Raw genomic sequence first — 23,106 nt, 5'->3', positions numbered from 1 at the left:
GGCTGCTGATGGGTGGGGGAGTATAAGATCAGGATGAGGATGTTCTGTTTCCCCAGTCTGGCTGGACGAACCAAAATTTAATTATGGAGGCAAGAGAGATCGAATTGAAATCATTCTGTAATAATTGAACTAATTGTTGAGCTGCATGTCATTATCTGGTTAGCTGACTGACTGATTTGCCATTCGGCTGGCCAGCTGAAAATCAAACAAGTGATAAGTTTTGATTAAGTGGAATGTCTCAGAATAATCAGTTGAGCATAATGGGAGCAGGCTGAGAGGGATCAAGATCAAAACAGAGAGGCGGCGCTTCACGGGCGAAGCCCACCTATCTCTGGCTCCCAGTTTCTCATGGCACTGAGGCTGTGTCTCTGCTTCAGCTGCAGCTCCGATACAGCCCTCTGAATCTTTCTGTCACTTGCAATTCTCAACTGCTCTTCCAGCTGCCACTGAGCCTCGTCCTTCGAATGCACATGTGCACCTACAGCAGGATACAGTTCACATACATGGAGTACCTGCAACAAAATGCTGATGCAGAGTCGTTTAAAAACAAGCAGTATGAAGCACTCAGGAAAACTGACCTCTCTTCTGAGGTTTGTCCTCTTCATCAAGCTGGGGAGAGGATTTTGATTTTGTCCTGTAAAACCAAAAGACCAGGAGCTTAATTAAACAAAATCAGCCACAGGACAATTACACATTGTTTTGATGTGGTCAAATATCTGCACATACATGATATAAACAAAAAAGACGCCTCAATTTCATTCTGTACTGGCAAATGTGTTCAGGAAAAGGGCTTAAACATCGTCAAAGAAATATAAACTATGGATCTACAGTAATGGGAGAAAATGATGTGTTTGCGAGCTCATTTTCACATTTGGTGCAGTTCAGGAAACTCTATGTAAAATTGCGCAGAGAATAGAGAATGAGAATTAAAAACTGGACACATGGAAAAACTAAAGTGAAAAGTAGTCAATGATAAAAGTAGGATTCAATAAAACTTGCACGACTTCAACTGAAGTTTCGCTCATGAGCAGAGATGCAACAGAGATGCAAGTAGCTGCCAGGACACTAGGATGCAATTGTACAAAAAATGCAACTGAAAACACACTGCAAGGATTTATAAATCATTTGAATTCTATGGACCGCGTATATGTTAAAACTTATTATTCGAAAAAGTTGGTGTAGGGACAAGTGTTTGGGAACCCAGAGGACCAGTTAGTGTAGTTTTGAAAGTGAAAAGTTCCCCCATTTCTGCTTGATATGTAATCTAAGCTGATCAACAGTTTTCGAGCCTGTGTCTTATTTTTTCATTCTCAGATCTTTCCATTGGGCAACAGGCCAGGACTGCAGGCTGTTCACCTCCTCTCCTTTACCACAGAACCATTCTGTTGTCATGCATGTAGAATGTGGGCTGGTATTTTCTTGCTGAAATGAGTGATATCATCCCTGAGAACAAGGCTGGGCTTCATGTCGCTTCAAAACCTGCATTTAAGCATTAACAGCGAATTCACTTGTATGCAAGTTGCCCATGCAATATACTTAAGAATAAAAAGCAGATCTTGAACTACTATTTATTCAACTCATTATTCTGGAACAAATGTTAGTAGATTATGGGGCTAATATGTATGGCAATAAAAGTATGTGATGTAAGAACAAGTAATGTTATTAGCCGACAGAGAGAAATCTGGCAGGAAATGCAGTTTGACAAACGCGTTCACTTGGTCTCCTGTACTGACCTGTCTGTAAAGGACAGTGGAGGCTGGACACTAGCAAAGCCATGGAAGCCACCAGCCCTTTAGTAAAGGGTAGTATTAGCAGAGGTGTGATGATGGTTACAGCAGGAGGATAAAGCACAGATGAAAACATTAGTTGCACTCATGTTAAAGCAGAAACAATAAAGCAGGTCAAATGTGTTATTATCAGCATGAGGGGAAGACACGGGGGAAATGTGTATAAAGCACTAAAGACAGAGCAGGAGGAGCAGTGGCTCTACTGACCACTGCTGCTGCTGCTCGAAGGCTTTCTGTCTGCGCTGCTGCTCTGCAGCCGCCTGTTGCCTCTTCTCCTCCTCCCTCTCCTCCTCTCGTCTCCTTTGCCATCTCTGCTCCTCTTCCTCCCTTATCTTCCTCTCCTCCTCCTCCTGCATCTCTTTCCTCTTTCTCTCCTCCCGGAGACGCTGCTGTTCCTGCTCCTCCTCTTCCCTCATCCTCCTCTGCTCCTCCTGCCTTTGGCACTCCTGCTCTGCCTTCCTCTTTCTCTCCTCCTCTTCCCTCATCCTCCTCTGCTCCTCCTGCCTTTGGCGCTCCTGCTCTGCATTCCTCTTTCTCTCTTCCTCTTCCCACAGAGGAGGTGTGGGCTGGTGGACAGGGGAGACAAGGGAGTGTGGGCTGACTTTGTGGCTGTTTAGCTCCGTACACCCAGGCTTTGACAGAGAAGGAGAAACGAACAGAGGAAATATTTACACACAGACCCAGAAAGTGTTTTGAAATTCTAATTCAAGGGTTTTTTTTATTGCAAAATGTTAGATACATGCCCTGCTTTCTAAAAGTCAGAAGATTGTGTGGCCACATATGTCACCGCTGCATAACCATAGCAATTCTGACCATAGAATCCTCTTTAGATACATTAAGACAAATTAGTGCTGTGAGTGACAACATACTGCCATCTTTTAACACTTTCCAGGGGATATTTCAGGTGTTAGGCCATAATCTACACAAATGAAAATCCGTTTGTTACCTCTTGTCCGCTCACACTTGCGGCAATGTCTTCCTGAGCCTTGAGCCACTCCTCCTGCAGCTTTTCTTGATCCCGCTTATATTTCTCCTGAGAAGGTAGGAGAGGTCGAAAGCCATCTGATTTAATGCAGTCTCACCTAACAGTTTTCTTTTTACACTGAAATACATACATGACAAAAACAAAAGCCCACACAGATCTCTTTGAGGCTTCGGTTAGTAAGGTATACTGTAAACACTGCATCTTACAGCAGAGGGAAATGGATAATAGGTTCGTTGATAGAAGATGTTACACAACCATTCTGAAAAACCATGGAAGCTTGCCAGGGTGAGAAGTCTCTCTGGTAGATCATGAAATCAGATTGTTTATCCAACAGGAAAAAAAAGACTGGAGGAGTTAACAAGTCCTCTCAGCTACATCAGCACCTTTGGGCTGTATCCAGAAAATAAGCCCTCAGAAAAACGTTTTGACAGACTCTTCTGCATTGTAGTTGGATATTCAACAGATCATTCAGTTACCTGGACGTCATCTAATGTGTCCTTGTTTGGAGAACATTAAGAGCGAAGCCCATTGAAGACTTTGCTGCCTTATTAGCCCTTGTCAGTTCCTTGTAATTGCAGCAAAGTTCTTCATGATGTATTTTTCAGCTTTTCTTTTTTTTTTTTTTCTGTCTGTGTGCATTTATGAATGATTAGAGGTCCTTTAATATATTGGGCAAAACTTATCAGTGCTCTCAAGTGTAAATTCTGCAGCGATCATGTGACGTTACAAAGTTGGGAAGTGTTGTAAAGTTGTGTTGTGGACTGGATTACTTGTAGTTTCAATCCACAAACCGATGAGAGTGCACAAACAAACCTGCAGGAGGCGTTCTTGTTCCTTCTGCCATTTCTCTTGTCTTATGCGCTCTTCTTCTGGGTCCCAAGACCAGCGGCTGGCAGATGGAGTGAGTGCAGGAACGGGTATCTGAAGACAGAGAGGACACTTACAGGCTGAATCCTACAAACATGGCGTTAACATCTTTTTGTCCTCCGACTCCGCTACAAGGTTAAAGTTAAGCTAAAAGTTTGACACTTAATCCTTCATACTACCTGCCAGTAACTACACGCTTGAAATTGTAATTCTGAAACTCACAACAGTGCCCATCGACATAAACCAAGTTATACTACATCCTCCATCCTTATATAACTGAATAGATACTTAAGTTCAATTAAAAGCACAAAGCAGTCCAATCCAGTGGATTAAGACATCGGTTAACCTCCAGCTTTCCTTCAACAAAAGCAGCGAATTAGGCTTATAAAGTCGATGCAACAAATTCACAGAGGTGCCTCCGACTTTTATTACACACAAAACTATCAGTCAATACCAGAGATTTTCAAAGTGTGAGGCGGGGTTTCCCAGAGGGGTCTCAAGGAATGGAGGGGAGGAACTATTACAATAATCGTCAAAAGATTAACATATGTTTGATGTCTGTGATGTGGATGAAGGGCTCGAGACCATCCTTCTCTCCAAAAAGGGGTCATGGCTCGTATGCTGAAGCAGGCGGATGTGACCTCTACCTCTAGTGGTGCGAGCATAGCTTTGAAAAGTGAAAAAAAAAAAAAATACTATATCACTGACGTAACCATTTTCTAATCCCTGACCAAGTAATCCAAGATCCAATCCTTCCTTCTTATGAAGCCTTTGTGGCTTAAATGAAGTCGTATTTAAGGCTATGAACAAATTACCGATGTGTTTGTACCGATTGGAGGACTTGTTGAAGAGCTCACATACATCACTTCTGGAAGAATTCGACTGTTCTCTTGCAAGTGCATATGGAATATATTAAAAATCCAAGAATTTAGTGAGAAGGTTAAGTCAGTGTGATGTCATTTTTCTGAAGCAGGGGCTAACTGTCTTAGACTTTGAAAACCCTTGTCTTGACAAAACTGGTGGTGGGCAGAACCTCCAAACTCCAGACATTCAAGTTTCAAGCCTTTATTTACTCCCACTGCTAAAGGAAATACATACTTTTCATGATTTATGCTGACCTTGCTTTTCCTTTCGGGAGTGAACATATTCAAATATCCCTTTGTGCTATTCAGGGTTATCCTCTGGACTCAACACAGATTATGTTACGGTAAAAACTGGGGGAAAAAAAGGAGATGTTCTGAACTTCTGAGCTCTTAATAGTTGGTTTGGGCTTTGTAAAAACAGTACATCAGTATCTAATTTCACAGCTGTTGTCATGGTATAGAAACACATACAACATTAGATAAAAAGGAAAAAAGAAATTCCTCCCATGTACTCACATCCGGCATGACAAACTCTGATCCTCCTGGGAAAGAAAGAAGTTTCAGTTATTTCGGCAACTGTCGTGACAAGCACAGGCATATAGCAGTGGGTAAAAACAACCCTGAGGCATTTGACCACATCATCTTATTTTCAATAAGTCTGCTGACACAAAGCCGACAGGCTAATTGAAGATTCAACTTGATTTGTAAATCGATCAAATTACATTTCAAACTACAACAGAAATTCATGTTTTCATCTAGCATTGTAACAAAGGTCAGATTTCACCCAGTAAAACTTATTGATTCTCTCAATTTCAGATCTCAAACTTGATGACATTTACATTGGATGCCATCCAAATACTCCTGAATGGGAAAATCAATAAACTGATAGTGAGGACAACAAGATCAAACAAGCTGAAATCAGCAAAACTCATGCAGCCTCGAGACAAACACAAAGCAGCCAGCCTGACAGGCAAACAGATGCTTCAATATGTGCATGCCAGGAGTGCTTTTAACTTCATATGCAGCCCAGTGCGAAGTGTAACTGTGGATTAAGCTTGGACACCATTCGAAAAATGCCACAAACACAACAGGACACGAGAGATTTGCATTTGTGGTTGGTGTGCTGGAACTCTGTCATGCTGTTTGGCTTTAGGAGTAGAAAGTGGTGCTTTTCAATAGGATTTTTATGTTATTTTTTCCCTGAAATGCACTCAAGTTGGACAAAAGTGTGGCTAAATTTTTTTGGTTTGAACAGCATGTCAGCATCCAAGCCTGTACCAAGAGAGGGAGAGGAGGTCATTGCACACTCAACCCTTTTTACCACAGAGGTAGACCTGCGCACAGAAACTGGACCCGGAGTCATCTGAGGGAGGGAAGGTGCACAGCAAGAGGGTTAAGCTTTGCACCAGACAAGAGAAAGGCGAAAACAAAGGGCCCTCGGAGTCCTCCACTTTAATCCTGACAGCTTGTAATCAATTGATAAAGGTTCACTTCATCAATTGAACACGAAACTGTGACCAATAAAACAAGCATGCAATCCTGCTAAGGAATCAAAGCACAGACAACCCAGCCACAACAAGACACAGAAGTCACAGATATCATTAAGAACAATCCTATATCCCTTCAGTCAGCAACTTTTTCTTTTTACCTTGTTCAAAAAACTCTGACCTCCGTTTTAAGTTTTTCAAAGATACTGGTTCTGACTCTAAATGAGAAATGGACAGCGAGAGAGTGAAATAGGTTTAGCTTGATGGCTTGCACTTTATATTACACATAGTCATGGATTACATCTAAAGTAAGCACTGTTTACATCATTTTACAAAGTAAATTACTTGTATTCAGACAAACAGGATTATTTTTTAATTTTTTTTACAACTTTCTTCACAAACTAATCAACAAATTGACACCCCTACTGATGTATTTTTATACTCAGACCAGAAATAATCATCAAGATCAATTTCATAACCTTTCTGATTGCTCTGCTCTTTACCTTTGTTCCTCATGGTCACCGGTTCCTCTCTGAAACCCCCATTAACTCCGTTTGAAGCCACGTCCTGCAGGGAAACGTGGCAGGGTGTAAACTCATTAAAGAGTCCCTGGGCTGTGAACAATACCTGAATAAAACCGATCAAACCGGAATCAACCAAGGAGGATTGTGGGTCACTTACCACAACAGGACGAGCAGGGTCCGCTTTGGTCGGCAGCGTTTCCGTGGAAATGCGTGTGGTGAAATCCAGGCTCGACTTGGCAGCATTTGCTTCAGGGGAACCTAGAAGTATCGGATGATCCGTACTGGTCAGATTGATGGTCTTATGGCTTTTAAATGGCAGGGAAGGTGGATCTCTGTCCCAATCTGCATGCAGTAAATGCAGTGGCAAAAAAATAAAATAAAAAAAAGATTTTGTGTTTGCACATAAAACCATGTTTTGTGCACGTATGCTTGTGAGAGTCTTCTGTATATGCGAGTCCAAACATTTTATACAGAATCTGCACACAGGCCACTATGAAGCAGGGGACAAAAGGTGCTGTTATGGTGTTACTGTAGAGAGCAGCAAGGGCGACAGAGAAACCACCTTCCACAGCCATGCAGCCTATTAAAGCCTTCATAAACCCAAACAGCGTTTCTAAAAGGCTCATAACCACTGAGCTATATCATACTATTTTAACTAGGAAGTTTTGTTAGTTTAAGTGAGCTATGCAGCGTGGTTTAGGTTTATTGCTTTTCTAAGATGACGCTGGTATTGAAACAAGTTATTGAAACAAGAGCACTGTAAAAACAGCAGAACCCTAAGACCATAAACCTTTCTGGGGTTAGAGGGGAACACCAATGAGGCGGAAAAGCCAGCAAAAAGAAGAAAGTACTAATGGAAAGAAACTGAATAAAGATATAACATGAAGAAGCACAACAGAACTCACATAGGGAGTAAAAATAAAAAAGAAAAGAGCAACAATAAACCACAGAGGTCAAAACAACAGTCTTCCGTCACCAGATGAGATAGGAAAATTCACAGGTCTTTCATTTAAGCTGTCACGAGATCATTCATGGATGACTTCACTACAGCTTACAGACTAATTTAAAGTGTCAAAACTGTTTAGCAACGCACAATCAGCTCAGTCGCTTAATCAGCTCTGTCAGTCCAGGAACGTCAGCCTTAAATGTTTCATTCACTTTAAATCTCTCTCACAATGAACAGATGACTCACTGTTCTGGCCATGACGGCGTATATCCATGACCAGACTGCCCTCCTGTAAGGCCTCTTCGTTGCAGGACTTCCACTCTGTGTAGCTCATTTCTGCCACCTTGTGCCCGTTCATTGTCAGCACCTCATCCCCGGCCTGAAGCTGGCACATATTAGCTGGGCTACCTGGAAAAGACAGAGGTCAGGGTTGCTGGCAGAGGAGAATTTACTCACAATTTATTTTCACAACCTCTGTAATTCATACGAGCAATGCTTCAAAGTAAGTCTGCGGCTGCTTTGCGAATATTCTAATGTCAGTAACGTAAGTATTTTAAAGTAAGAAATTTACCGAACAACAGATGTTTTGCCTCTGATTTGCTCTGACGTGTCTTTGTGGGCTTTTTGTATGACCTGATTCTGTGATGAACAATTTGTGGATGCTGATTTTGTCGCTTCTGTTTTCATTCCCAGCATCTTACTGCCTTTCACTTGTGTCTCATAACCTGATTTGTGTTTGTTTTTAGAAAATTTTTGCAAAAGTACAGAAGTTGACCGTTTGCCAGAATGTGAACATGGGACCACAGAAACGAGGATCCGTGAGTGCAATTAAAACGACTTGAAACACCGATGACAATTCATGCATTTCACTAAAGTTGGGCTTAAATACCATACGGGCCTAGGCTAGTGTATTGCAGTGGGATATCAGCATTACAAATACTACTTATACATTACTAAAACACACAGCATGCTATGAGGTGTTGGTGGGTATCTCAGTAGAAAGAGAAGCTCAGGCCCAGCAGATATGACCCAGATAGAAGCTGCCCTACATAGATCTGGCACTGCAATGGACTCAAAAACCTGCTGACAACTAACCAGCAGGGCCCGAATGTGAAATACAACAGAACCAAAGTACTGGTTTTCAACTTTATAACTGCAGAGTGAACACAAGTATTAGTGGCATTTTCTAATCAGGCATGCTGTTTTAACCCTCTGCCGTGCCTCTTGGTATGGTGACCTTTTAATGCACAACAAAAATCATCAGTCCTGCATTACATATACAGATAACTGGCATACAACAGCTAGCAATGTCAGAAATTTGGAACAGACATTAGTGAGAAATGCAAAGTGAACTTCAGCCTACAATGTCCATTCTCTATTGGAGGAATTTGTTCCTGTCCCATTTGGTCTTAGGTACAGGTTGCCCAGGGCAAAGTGCAATACATATACGTTTTGTTAATGCACTTAATCATTCAGCCACATTCTCTATGACAATTTAAGCTGCACTGTATATTTTGTTTATTGTACATTATTGCTGATATTCTCATGGACTTTTTTTAAAACAGGCATCTTTTTGTGGCTGAATTAGGTCAGGTTGCTTGCTTACATAGGGTTTGTTCTCTGTCTTGTGTCTTTATGTCTCGTGTCTTCATGTCTTCTGTTCTGTCTCGTGTCTTTATGTCTGGTGTTCTCTGTCTCATGTCTTCATGTCTTGTGTTCTGTCTTATGTCTTTATGTCTGGGGTTCTCTGTCTCGTGTCTTCATGTCTTGTGTTCTGTCTCGTGTCTTTATGTCTGGTGTTCTCTGTCTCGTGTCTTCATGTCTTGTGTTCTGTCTTATGTCTTTATGTCTGGTGTTCTCTGTCTCGTGTCTTTATGTCTGGTGTTCTCTGTCTCATGTCTTCATGTCTTGTGTTTTCTGTCTCGTGTCTTTATGTCTGGTGTTCTCTGTCTCGTGTCTTCATGTCTTGTGTTCTGTCTTATGTCTTCATGTCTTGTGTTCTGTCTCGTGTCTTTATGTCTGGTGTTCTCTGTCTCGTGTCTTCATGTCTTGTGTTCTGTCTTATGTCTTTATGTCTGGGGTTCTCTGTCTCGTGTCTTCATGTCTTGTGTTCTGTCTCGTGTCTTTATGTCTGGTGTTCTCTGTCTCGTGTCTTCATGTCTTGTGTTCTGTCTTATGTCTTTATGTCTGGGGTTCTCTGTCTCGTGTCTTCATGTCTTGTGTTCTGTCTTATGTCTTTATGTCTGGTGTTCTCTGTCTCATGTCTTCATGTCTTGTGTTCTGTCTGTGTCTTCATGTCTTGTGTTCTGTCTTATGTCTTTATGTCTGGGGTTCTCTGTCTCGTGTCTTCATGTCTTGTGTTCTGTCTCGTGTCTTTATGTCTGGTGTTCTCTGTCTCGTGTCTTCATGTCTTGTGTTCTGTCTTATGTCTTTATGTCTGGGGTTCTCTGTCTCGTGTCTTCATGTCTTGTGTTCTGTCTTATGTCTTTATGTCTGGGGTTCTCTGTCTCGTGTCTTCATGTCTTGTGTTCTGTCTGTGTCTTCTTAACAACTTCTGCAAAACCAAATCCTCCCCCTGAGGGACAATAGAGGTCTGAACTGATTATCTTCTTTAAATTTCTCACTGGAAATGCTGCCGTTTGGCCGTTTTGAAGGTAAATTCTCTGAAGTTACTGTTGGTACCTGGTTGGACGGATGTGACATGAGCTCCTGTTGAGTCCCATGCTGCCTTGAAGCCAAAGTCTCTGCTGCTGTTGGGCTTCTGGTTCAGGCTAATCCGCATCTCACAGAAGTTCTCCTTAAAACCACAAAACAACAACACTGGTTAGTAGAGATCAAGTTTTGGTGTACACACGTAGGCTGCTTTTCTATAGTTCCAGACATGCATCGACATGCCAGGTTGTGTATATGGACAGACGTTCTTTGGCAAGAAAGCCGAGCATTAATCATTTATGGTTGTTGATTAAATGCCAACTTGTTGCTATAATTTAGTCAATTCAATGGAGCATATCTTTAACTATGACAGAAGATGTTTAAGCTGACATTTGATGTAAACATGCAAACAAAACTGTTTATTCACCGTTTATACCGTATAATATATTAACATAGACATGCGTGTATTCTTCTGCATGTATGCCTTTCCCAATCTGTTTAGCCAACAAGAAGTAAGCTCAGCACCTGGCTTGTTTCTTTGGTTGGAGCAGGACTTTCAGGAACTTCATTCTTGACAGATGAAATGCCCTGACTCGAGGTAACAGCCTTTGCTGTGGTTTCCTCCTCCTCTTCCTCTTCCTCTTCACTGCTGTGTGCTGAGCTAGACTGAGCCTCATCCTCAGACGTCATGAATTGGTGATAGCGGCTTGGCACTGATGTCTTCTTAGAAACAACGTCGCCATTGACACGCTTTTGGGAGTCGTCCATCTGTCCAGGATGAATACAGAATGGCAAAGAATTAACTACAAATGAATGTAAAACAAACACTTCTATTTAGTGTAACAGCAGTGAACCTCAATTAATGAAAACAGCAGCTCTGGTAGTGCAATTTGGCACCTAATAAGACAAATCTAAACCAATACTAACACCACAATTAGACTAAACTTTCACTGTGATCGAAACTAATTACTTTACTAACATGACAAAGACTTTCTACTGTTAAACAAACAATGTCTCATCCAGCCCATTTAGCGCTGCACTTGTAGTCAGTGTTTAGCTGTAAAACTATCTAGTACTCACAGAGACTCTGGAAAGAGACGTGATGCGGGAGGACTGGGTCCCAAAGGGCCTTGGCGTGATAACTGAGGTTAGACGTGCGCTATCCGATCTCTGGTAGCTCCTGGGGAGGGAAGCGGAAACCTGAGACACCCCGGGAGGCTTAGGTTCCATTGAGCTGAGCTGTGGTTGTCGTTTGGGCAGCGAATCAGAAGAGGGGGCCTTCGCCTCAGTCTGTGCGCCCAACAATGGGCGCCTTGGCTCGAGCACCTTCTGTGGGGGGCTGGAAGAGAGGACAACACTTGTGGTCTCCTCTTTCTTGGTCACGCTGGTGTGATCTACGGCTTGACTCCTCTGTAGAGGTACAGGTGCTGGAGAGAGGGAGCTGTTGACTGGGCTGTGGCTGGCAGGAGTGTTGGCGGGAGTGTTGATGGTGGTAGTGGTGATGCTGGAGTTGCTGCCTGCAAGACTGTCCAAATTTTTGTCTTCCTGTGAAGTGGGAGGGGAAGCGGCCCTAATGGTAGGTGGGGAAACTGCTGGAGATTCTTCCGTTTTCAAAGCAGGCTCAGGTGATTCTGAGTGATAAGGTGTGTCAATAGTGTAACTTCTGGGAGGAAGTGTACGGGTACGTGAGATACTGAAAGGCCTCTCAAACACGTCCTCGTCGTCATCTAAGTAAGAGAGAGATCCCAAACGACTGCCAATGCTACTCTTTCTTTTATTTTCTCTGCAGAAAGAACAGAGTAGAGCGTGAAATGGAGTAATTGTCAAATAAGCTCAAATTGGGCAGTAATAGGTAACATTAAAGCTGAAGATGAATGGATGATGGGCATGGAGGATGGCTGAAAGTAGAGCACTGGTTGAAAAGGCGAGATGTGGGGCAAAAAGGGGGGGCTAAACCATGATCAAATTACACATTCACACAGAAAGAACTCCTCAGTCTCCTCATACACTCCTGCTAAAAAAAAGTAATGTATTCTCTTTTTAAACACTTATCAAACACATGCCTCATAAATACACCTTTTATTACCTGAAATGATCCTCCTCTGAGCGTTAAAAGGTGCACAAAAGGGACAAATTCAGCGCGCAGAACCACACCATACTGCACCATCCTCGCACTATTTCAAGCACTCGATCAGGTGATCTTTTGCTCACCTCTCCTCTTGCATCTCCTTGAGGCTCTTGGTCTTTTTGTCGCCGCCGTACGTTATCTGCTCTATCTTCTCCCTTTCTTCCTTCTTCTTCACTATCTCAGAGTTCACACTCTTGCGCCGGCTCTTCCATTTGCTCAGGTCCTGCAGCAAGAAGCAAGCCCAAATCACCACATGCATCACACATGTTTAAAAAAAGGAAAGAAAGAAAGGAAAAGTCTGCCTGGGTTTAGATAAAAACAAACCAGTGGCGTTGCAATGCTATGTGTGCAACTGATGGGAGAGGAGTTGAGAGGGAGAAAGACAAAAAGGAGAAAGGGCTACATTTGTTCTATTTGTGAGCTCTCAGCTCCTCCCGGCTCACTTCCCCTGGGTCTTTGGGACTGTGTGACCTAAATGCTGCTTTAAGATTATTATTTTACCATGACACCAATCAGACAGCTGGCAGGCACCATAACTGGTCATGCATATCTGGATAACTTTCCCATTTATTAATTCATATTGAATTATCGAATATTTTATAACTGAACATGTGCAACATATAACTAGCTAGACTAATTTTCTAAGAATAAATTTCAGCTATTTTCCTCTTAAGGTCACTGTCCAACATCTGTATTACATCATAACATAATTTCTATTATTAGTATTTACAGCTTGTACTGATTCTTGCTAACACTGTGATTTGGAAATGAGGACAATCCACAGCCACAGGGCCATGCTGCCCCAATCAGTGTCTACCTCTTTGTCCTCTTCAATTTAAAGAGCTTCATTTTCACCCTGCGGACGTCTGCTACACAACAACACCCGTCACACACATATCTCACAGATCATGTGCTCAGCTTTCACTTCAACCATATGTGTGCTTGCTCAACACTTGTCTTCATTCTTATACGATGACGGCGAGACAGGTATCCTCAAGCATTCAAGTGCAGTACAATTATCAGATACTTACATCCTGCCACTTATCATCGCTCTCCTTAACCTTCTCACGAAGCTTTGCCAGTTCTTCATAGCGAACCTGCCTCATAACCGTAGGGTCTACCTGGATATCGCTTGTTGATTTACTCCTGTGGAAAGAGCAGAATTGAGCGTCAACTTTTTTTTCCCCCATGCATTCAAAGAATTAGCAGCTTAACTGACAAATTGAGACAGCATTTGGTTTGCGTTTATACGTTGACAGAGGCTTAAACTCAAGGTTACGTTTTTAAAGTCTGAAAATCCTCTCCACATATGCATGCACCAACCACAGTTACAAAGCTTTGAAAACAAAAACATTGCTTAAAACGTAAAAAAGAAAAAAAAGTACCCAAAACTGAATATTTGGCACTGATGCTGAAAAAATATTGCATTAGATCTTTATTCTGCAATGAAATGTTAGTTTGCATACACAGCACACAGGTCAATCCCAAGAACTGTGAAGAGTTGTAGGCTCAGCGTGTTAGTAACACAACATAGTCCTCCCAATCATGCATAAGAGCAAAGTCTCCCAATGGGAAAAAATAAAAATCCCCTACCTGTAAAGATTTACATATTTGTCATTGCTATCAGACTGTTCAGACCTTTGCTCAGTCATAACTTCCACTGGGACTGACTGAAGTGTAGTGAGATGACCCAGCATACTGCTTTTGTATCAGTCCTTTCACCATGTTGCTTTTTGAAAAGAGCTTTGTGCAACAATCCCCCCCCCACTCCCCGCCTCACCCAGAACTTGGCCGTGAGCCATACAATACTCAATGTTGTGTGTCAGCATTTAGCAGCTAGAGAGTGAGAACAGCAGCACAAAAAGCAGGAGGCAGCAGGGTGCGACTGTAAGAGGCCAGAGCAAATGCAAACGTGCCACATTCCTGGGAGCCCGTATCAACTCACCCGTCGAAACTCTCTCGCGTGGGTCGCTGTCTAGGGAACCGGAGAGAACCACAGACAACAAAGTCACATTTCTGCAGACTAGTTTTTGACAGTGACGTCGAGAGCTCGAGGCCAATTTGTTACTCTTACACCAGCTGGTGTTGCCTCGGCCTCGGTCGTGCTTACACCCAACTTGAGCACGACTCCGCTCGCCTTCATTTCACTGGGTATGCTGAAGAGATTTAACGTGTGTGTGTGTGTGTGTGTGTGTGTGTGTGTGTGTGTGTGTTAGTCTTACAGTCCAGCATCACAATTCCTTCCCCTCACATTTGACTGGGAGGGTTTGTAGACATGCATCTTTCTCTAAACAATACTGCCTTGTATAGAGAATCCAACATGATGTCACTAAAAAATGTGACTTTACATATGGCAGTGAAGTAAATCCAGATGGGCTTGACTCAGGTTAAATGGCTGCTTTGTGTGTGTGCCTTTGAGTGTCTGTTCATGCTTAAAAACTATAGCGCAGACTCGTGTGCAGGTTACGATGGGAGTCCATGTGCCACATGAACTTTCAGAGCAGTGGGGAATTTCTATAGTGTCTCATGTTGGCACAGCAGACAAGGCTACATTAAGGTTCCCTGCTCGATGCAGTCAGAACGTTATGTTTAGATATTCAGCCTAAGTCTCACAAGTTAGTGTAAAGTTCCTTTTTGCTAAAGAAAACAACACTGCCCTCAGGTCAGATCCATGTTCTCAGAGATGTGAGATGAGGTCATCAGATTCAGTTCAACGCAATCCACTGCAAAATTATGTTGCTTACTTTTCTTTATTAGGCATGAATATGTTTTTCCATTCACAGGTAAACTCTTGTCTTGTAGGGAAACAGGAAAACTGAAGAGGACATTCAGAATTTAGGTATGTTCTGCACATGATCTACCAAATCATTTGGTCAAAGCATTTATGCTTGTTTGCTCATCATGCTACAGACAATGGCATTTGATTTATTGTACAATCTGGGTCCACACCGCACATACATACCATGCATCTAGGAAGTAAAATGTAAAACTAAAGTTTTAGGTTAAATAACACTATAATGAACACAATCATTTTTTTCATTTCTGTGGTATCAGAATACATTTAAAACAAATTTCACCACATTTCCTTCTCTGTGGTGTATGACAAAATACACACCACAGATCCAGTGAATACAAGAGCCGCCTATTAACTGACTGTGGGGACTCATTCTTAGACTGTTAAGTTTGATCCAATATCAGCCAGAAAATACGCTATTTTTATATCTGAAATGATGGAGAAAGAACAAAGAGACAAAAAGTTTCTGAAGAAACTAAAAGGCACTCTTGCATCAATCTGTTTCTACAGCTTCAGAGCAGCTAGCCTCTCCACCAGAAGCCTCTTTTTATATTTCAATCGACTGGCTTCTCTGATCGCCTGCCACCTCTGCAGGTCCCCTTCACTACAAGAGGAAGGCACTGAGGGAGTCATGTGACCAGCTGACAAGCCTCTCAGCTGGCTCTGATCAGAATGAACTCCGAGCTTTCGAATGAGCATGTCATCTGTTTTAGGACGCATCTCCTTGTCAATCTTATTTTGGCTTGTTGTCGCTGCTTCCTGAGTCAGAGGACATGGGGGGCAGAGGAGTCTGGCTTTGAGTTTAGGAGGTAGAGCCCAAGGTTCTGGGATGGGCATGGGAGCGTAGTTGTCGGGGGCCCCTGAGAGCGGTCGCTCCTGCTGAGCCTGCAGAGTTTTCTCCTTACGATAAACCACATCGTCCTGCTCGATGTCGGGAAAATCGGTTTCCTTAGTTTCTCCATGACGAGGTTGCTGGGTAACAATATTGAGCTGAGGCTCGGACGAGTAGTGTCGACGGTTGGTAGACAGCTGGGTCTTCATCATAGCCAGGTCTGTGTTTGACTGAAATGCCAGGGTTCGCCTGGCAAACATATCATCGTTCTCCAAGTCAGGGGAAATACTTTCATAATCAAACGGATCCGGGTGCTCCCGGGGGTCTTGGCGCCCCAGGAGTGGCCACCTCTGACATTTGACCACTCTGGGACCCGATGTGGGGTCCACGGGGGCAAACACCAGTGGAGGGGTCTCTAACAAAGGGGGCTGTATCTTGGGGAGCTGTGGGAGAGTGTGTGGTTGGACATGAGGACTGCAGAGTGGGCAGAAGGAGAGAAAAGGACAGAGAGGTGATGAGCGCATGCATGTGAACTAGATCAAGGAGCAAGAAAAGGAGGAAAAGATACAACAAGCAGTCATAGTGGTGATATTTGATTCAAACACACGTTGATCAAACGAGGAGTTTCAGTTATGCTGCCATGAAACAAATCTGTGATGCTATTTGTTATATATAGTAAAAAATGAGCTGTTTTAAATCTAGGATAAAATTGAGACAGAGCCTTTCTTAACTAAGGCAAGCAAACTGCTTTGTAAAGCTTGTTAGGGCAACTCGAGAAGCTTGACTGTATATTTTATTAGTTTGTTAGAAAGCAGCTCATCAGGATTTCTAGCTGGAGCAGTTTGTAATTTTCCTATAAAATCTGGTGCTTTAAAACAAGCCTGCGTCATCACAGTCATGCAGCTGTATCAACCTTTTCCCAACAACAACAGTGGTTTGAGCCGAGGCCTCGTGTGTGTGGGAGTGAGAGGGAGGTGGGCCAGAACGGGAGGGGGCAGAGGAAAGCCAAGGACTGATGTCACACTCCGAGTCATCTGATGAGGAGCCCGACTTCTGACCGCTACAGCCAAGAACAGCAGGATGAGTGAAGGGCAAAGAGAGGAGGCGACAGGGAGAACATGGGAGGCAGAGGAAGGAAAAGAGAAAGAAATGTAAGTGGGAAGAATCTGTGCTACACAGAAAATGCAGTGAGCCTTACAGCACCAAATGTATCATTTAAAAAGGTTAGATTGGCATGCAATTACATGAAGAATATAAAACAAAGTAAGGAAGGGAGGAAGTAAGAAAGGAATGTGCAGATGAGTACATCTAAACTGAGACTATGTGTCAGTTGATTTTGGTTAGGCAAATATCTATCAGGTTGGGTTTACCTCATGCCATATCTTAATGCCCTAACACACCTGAAGCCTTGCATTTTCTTGTACCAGGGTCTCCTCTGAGAGCCCAGATTGATCTTCTGTATGTGAACGTCTTCTTCGGGAGTCCAGAACTTTGGTAAGAACTTGTCATAAGACACGCTGCTTGCAGGCTGGGGTTTGATGCCCATCTTACGGGTGTAGAGATCATCTTGGACGGGGTCAGCATAGCCCACCTCATCGTCCTCATCCTCAGAGTCATCGTACATGTCCCTGAACAGGCTGTTAGTGTGCACAGCTCGCCGATGGTCCACCTTCACAGAACCCTGCTTGGGCGGTTGCATTTTCCCGCTTTTGCTGCTCAAGGGAGACAGCCAACCACAAGTGTCAAAAGACGTTTTTCAGCAGAGGAACACACCAGTCACGCAAAAAACAACCTCAAATGAAATGATGCCAGGTTTAGCACAGCAAAGCAAGCTCAAAGCGAAACGGTGAGGCAAAAACTGATTTGAAGAGTTATGTGGACAACTCAAATCCATCCTCAAATTCAGAAAGAGCAAATATGGGCGTGCTGCAGCTGAAATCGCATCATAGTTTAAGGAGAGACAAACAAACTTAAGCCGCGTTAGATGAAGCACATTTTGACCATGGTTACAATTAACCATGCAAACTAAGGGTAAGAGAAGCATTCTAGTTCGCTTTCATCAGGCCGGCACATCACACTTCAGCTTCGTGTGTTCTGACCTGTGGCAGGTCACATTTTGTTGAGGGGCAACACTGGGAGTCACAGTGACCTTGGGCCAAGGGTCCCCTTTACTCCCAGGAAGCCTCCCCCCTGCTAGGGGACTGATGGGAACAGCAAAGTTGGTGGGAAGTGCTGGGGAGGGGCTGTGGAAGCGTCTGCTTGCCAGATCATCCAGAACAAGATCGGGGTCCGGTCGATCCACATCCGAGTCACTGCCACTTTCATACCCGTAGGCCCACTGGAGCTGAGGTGTTGACAAGGAACTCGAGGATACTCGGTTGTTGCCGTAGCAGTCGGGTGAAATCCTCGTTTCACTGAGATTATCATCCCACAGCAAAAATGACACACAACACCATGGACCGTTCACAGACAACACAGTGATGAGAAAGGCAAAAACAGCCACCATGTAAACTTCTGGCATATGAAGCACAAGCCAGGAATTTAGGTATGGAATCCTTTTCATTAGCCTTCATTTAAGCAAGAAATAACCAGCATAATATCTCTTCAATAATTAGATGAGATCAGTAACAGGCCTTCAAACTGATCAAGAGCACTGATGCGTTATGTTACAGTACCTGGTGAGCATGCCCTCGTCTCCTGTGTAATCGATGCTGGCCCAGCTGCGCCTGCTGTCCTCATTGCGCTCGGACCGCTTCTTCCGCAGTGGAGCAGGCACGTAGCCTGATTGCTTGTCTTTAGAGGGCAGGAACTGGTTAAACTGGGTGCTGGGTTTGGGTGCGATTACAGCAGACCGGCGGTAACCAAGAGTGTCCTTGTTCTCAGCCATCCTGAAGACAGAATCCGCTTCGGTGTCACTACAACAACCTGCACCGTGAAAGAGGACGGGAACAAATTGGGTTAAAGGCAGGGGAAGAAACACCAGAGGCAAATGAAAAGAAGACAAACAAAACCAGGATATAGAAAAGAGTGAGGGGAGAATGTTGTGTATTCTGGTGTGACTTTGGAGGAGTTACAGAGGGGTGCAGGGTGGGGAGCAGAGGCCTCCTCATTTACAAGCTGGTGTGGACGGCTGTGGAATGTCTCACTGCCCTCTGTTACAGAGTGAACTACCCTGAGATTACACATCAGCGCTTTCCTCTTTCAAAACACACTACTTTCATATCACTTTCACACTCGTATGTCTAGCAATGAAAGGTATTTTCATTGAAAATAGTCACTTGCACAATCATACCACTAGATGGCAATATGCATTTGTTTTCACAAATGGGAGTCAATGTTTTGGCTCAGATGAAGCAGGTCTTCTCTGTTCAGAAGTATTAGATTTTCTAGACAGATGAGCTGGATTAGAAATATCCACGCAGAGGCCCAATATGAGAAGGTCTAGACAAACAATTGACTGTCTACCTCTGGTGTTAGAGACAATCTCAAATAACCAAACGTCCTAGAAAAAAATCAAATAAAAGCCTCCTACAGTAAAACACCATGAAGTCACTTTTAAAGCCAGCAGGAGGACTTAGAATTGATGTAAGTGTATCTTAAGGTGTGTTCACTTCTACATCTCCTACCCTCGCTGCTGCCTTTCAGAGTGGCGTCCGATGAGATGCTGTGGGGTCGGGAACCCAACGAGTCCAAGCTGTCCAGAGAGTCGTCTCTCCTGTGTCTACCACTGCCGCCTCCTCCTCCTTCTCCTCCTCCTCCTCTCAGATGGTGAAGCTCCGAGTACCAGCTATCTCCAAAACCGCTGTCTCTGACGTTGCTGCTCTTCGGACCCGGCGATTCCTGCAGAGCCTTTCACACACACACACACACACACACACACATAGTCAGTTCTCCATTCAGATAATAGGGTGCCAATTATAGCATTTAGCTCCAATGTGTGTGTGGGGGTTCAGGTCTCCCATGTAGTTTGAAGTCTGTGATGTCTGCCCTTTCATTCTTGCAGACTCGCCTTCTGTACATACACTATGCTAACTATAAGGGGTGACTGTAATTTACGTGGAATATACCCTCATTGTGTTCTCCTGTCTGTCAAAACAAACAGTGCCACGATTGCCACACCCTTAATGACTGTGTTTACCATAAGTAGAGAATGTTATTGCACATAAACACTTTAGCAAACCTAAGAGCCTCTTTAAACAGGACGTCTACAGACAAGCCAAAACTTGTCAGCCGCTTAAAAAAGAAAACGATTTTCAGATCTATAATCTGCCAAATCCTACCAGACAATACAGGTTCCCAAATTAAACCCAGCCAAACCCTGCGCGACTGAACTTAGATTAACATGGCTAAATGTATAAAATGTGCTCTAACCAACTGCTATTACCAAACAAAAAATAAATAAATCCTTGCTGTTGGTTGAATTGAGGTCTTGCACACCATCTATAAATCCATGCGAACACAAAGTGCCAAGTTCAACCCTGGCACAAGCAGGGGGAGGACGGGCTTCTTATTTCATGAAAACAAGCTGCTATTTTCACATGTAAACTATGTGAACAGTGTGCCGTACTGCGAGCAAGATTTAAATAGCTGAGTCAAGGGATCAGATCATTTATGACTTAATGTGGCTTTGGTTTTAGCGGCCGGCGAACTGCGCCCCTCGGCCTGTTGCAGTCATTTCTCAGCACATTGTTGACATACCAGGGAGGATACAGAAATTTAAAATTAAGCCTTTGTTTCATGACGGCATGGATAAGACGGCTCAAAGAGCCCAAAGGTATAAAATACTCCATTGGAGGAATTTACCTTGTATAGTGCTGTGCCCAATAATCCCTCAAATGCCTTGAAATTCAGGTAAGGTCCATCATAGAAACGTTCACACTGAGCTCTTCTATCCAGCCAGTAAATAGTGATTAAAACCTGCAAAGAAGAAAAAAGTCATTTTATCATATCATTGCCTGCAATTGAAAATTAATTTTCAGCAGGAAACCAAATTTTAATAAAGCTATCGCTGTACTTTTACCCTCTGAGATGAATGTTCTGTTCAGGCCAAAGAAGCTATTTTTATGACTGCTGCAAACCTGCTCTCTGAGAGTCAGGGTCACATCACCCTACGCTGCGCTCTTGTTCACAGACTCATCCAGAAAACTCTAATGCTGTTAAATAGCAGTTGAATATACAATAGCACACTGCAGCAAACGAACATCGCCGCATCAATAGCCACCGAACACATGACAGGGTTCAAACTTAAATCAGCATCAGTCAGGTTTCTGCGATGCAAGTTAGAAAAAACAGTGTTGCTGCATTTGTGGATGGGTTCAGAACGCACATGAATGTAGGATGATAGTGTGATGAGGCTTTGAGAGAGATGCAGTGTTTGCAGGAACGAGCTCTGTGGCATCTAAACATTTAAATGGAAAATATTCAACCGAATTAAAAAAAAAATCCCTGCCAAAGAGGAACACTTTGATTTTGTGCTGCTATGCTTACAAACTGTAAAGTTTTAGGATGGTAAATATTCCAATCAAGTTTTAGGAAAATAAATAAATAAATATATATTCAGGAGCAGCCGTTAGTCTCTTAACAGAAAATAACAGCCACCATAGCATCAGATTAGTTGCCCTTTTTACTGGATTTGTTGCATCCGTCTATTTTATTTTTAATTTTTTTGGGCAGAACATCAACATGCAATTCAGTGCATGATAAGTTCACCTGGTTTCTCTTAAAAACTCACAACCATCAAGAACCCAAAAATGCACATAGATAGGTTGAGATCAAGCTATTTGTGCCAGTGCCATGCAATCTCTATGTTCACAGGGTAAATCTGTGCAATTTTACAGTTTTTTCCCCTCCCTTTAGTCCAGTCACCACTTACCCTTTCTCCCATGAAAACTGAGGCATAACTAAATATTTGTGATAAGTATCCGTTGTATAAACAAGAAGGCTAAACTGCGTATTATTATCCCATGAAGTTGCTACATGTGTAAAAGTTAACAAATCCCTTTGATAAAAGTATTGCGCAGAAAGTGCAGCCACAAGATGAACAACATTATTAGATTATACGCCACCGACAGGACCGTAGATAAAGCAGATCATTTCTTTGCGTTTCATTTTTAAACAAACAAACTCAGATCCAAGGAAGAAAACTTACATTTTTCAGCCTCCTGTTGGTCTCTTGATGCCTGTGATGAAAAAAAAGAGCAGAGAAGAGAGGTGTTTGTGTACGAGGGAATATGACAACACGAGGACAGAGGGCATCGTTGTTATGTTTATGTGCTGGGCAGTGAAAGAGCTGGAAGCTGAGAGCACAATCCAGACTACTGCCAGCCCTTCAACTCACTCTCAAACGGCACAAAGGCAGCGGGAAAAACAAATATGCATTTCTGAAAGGAAAGATCACAGCGGATCATCTGTGAAAGTGCTCAGCTGTGAAATATACCTATGTAAGAATAAAAAATAAAGCTATTTTTAAAAGATTTATTTGAAATTTGAGGACAAAAGGAATGATTTTAAGTTGGTGTTTAAGTTTGTTACAAAACTAATAACTGGGCAGTAAAAGTCAAACAAGGCTCAGCTGTGGCGGCAAGAACTCTTAAAGCAAGAGACCAAGGGTCACAGACATTTTTTTCAGCCATATTTCCTGGGTTTGACAGTTGATCCGACTGTCTGTAAATCACTTTCAAGGAAAATGGTAGTTCCTGTGAAAACAAACAAACCCTGCAGTCTCAATCTGGAAGCCTAACATCACCCAGTCGGCATACACTGCATCCCTGTCACCTGACATGTCTAATGTCTATCATAAGGATGTCAGTGAAGAGTGATAATATCAACAATACATATAATGGTGACAGAAGAAGATTAACAATCTGGTTTACATCTCTGGTGCATGCTACACATTCCTGCTATAAAGTGGTAATACAGTAGAGACACATGCCTCTTTACCTCATGATTACTCAGATTTCTTACAAGCTTGTTTTAATGTGACCAACAAACCTGCCGACACTGTGACCATGGAGATGGTGACACGTGAGACTTTAGATTTAAACACTGAGACTGGAGGTTTTTAGATATTTGCTTGCTCAATAGTAAAAAAAAAAAAAAAGGAACAGTGAAGTCAAGCTGAAGTCTGAAAGGTCAAAGAATTGCTTAAAAGCAGCTAAAAAGACAAAATCGAAAGAAAAAAAAAAAACCACGGGCTGAAAACCACCTTCAGGAAGATTCCGAACATTCTGGAGTGGCGGTGC

At 42.9% G+C, this 23,106-nt stretch overlaps 1 protein-coding gene across 1 annotated transcript in view; it reads right to left on the bottom strand.

Annotated features, from left to right (window-relative positions):
• The window catches only part of lmo7a (LIM domain 7a), a 52,698-nt gene that overhangs the window by 2,832 nt on the left and 26,760 nt on the right, over positions 1 to 23,106 (bottom strand). The window contains 24 exon segments of the mRNA XM_072396629.1: positions 326 to 478; positions 579 to 634; positions 1,734 to 1,790; positions 1,995 to 2,419; positions 2,734 to 2,820; positions 3,586 to 3,693; positions 5,019 to 5,044; positions 6,151 to 6,207; positions 6,493 to 6,556; positions 6,671 to 6,855; positions 7,706 to 7,867; positions 10,142 to 10,256; positions 10,637 to 10,879; positions 11,192 to 11,894; positions 12,323 to 12,462; positions 13,271 to 13,385; positions 15,518 to 16,339; positions 16,779 to 16,925; positions 17,266 to 17,518; positions 17,942 to 18,279; positions 18,541 to 18,790; positions 19,492 to 19,714; positions 20,669 to 20,782; positions 22,014 to 22,044. Coding sequence (XP_072252730.1) covers positions 326 to 478; positions 579 to 634; positions 1,734 to 1,790; positions 1,995 to 2,419; positions 2,734 to 2,820; positions 3,586 to 3,693; positions 5,019 to 5,044; positions 6,151 to 6,207; positions 6,493 to 6,556; positions 6,671 to 6,855; positions 7,706 to 7,867; positions 10,142 to 10,256; positions 10,637 to 10,879; positions 11,192 to 11,894; positions 12,323 to 12,462; positions 13,271 to 13,385; positions 15,518 to 16,339; positions 16,779 to 16,925; positions 17,266 to 17,518; positions 17,942 to 18,279; positions 18,541 to 18,790; positions 19,492 to 19,714; positions 20,669 to 20,782; positions 22,014 to 22,044 — 4,874 coding nt within the window.

Source organism: Leuresthes tenuis, unplaced genomic scaffold (genome assembly GCF_036924035.1).
Source record: "Leuresthes tenuis unplaced genomic scaffold, fLeuTen1.0.hap1 SCAF_12, whole genome shotgun sequence".
NCBI classification, from domain to species: Eukaryota; Metazoa; Chordata; class Actinopteri; order Atheriniformes; family Atherinopsidae; genus Leuresthes; species Leuresthes tenuis.
This window is presented reverse-complemented; position numbering and strand designations above follow the sequence as displayed.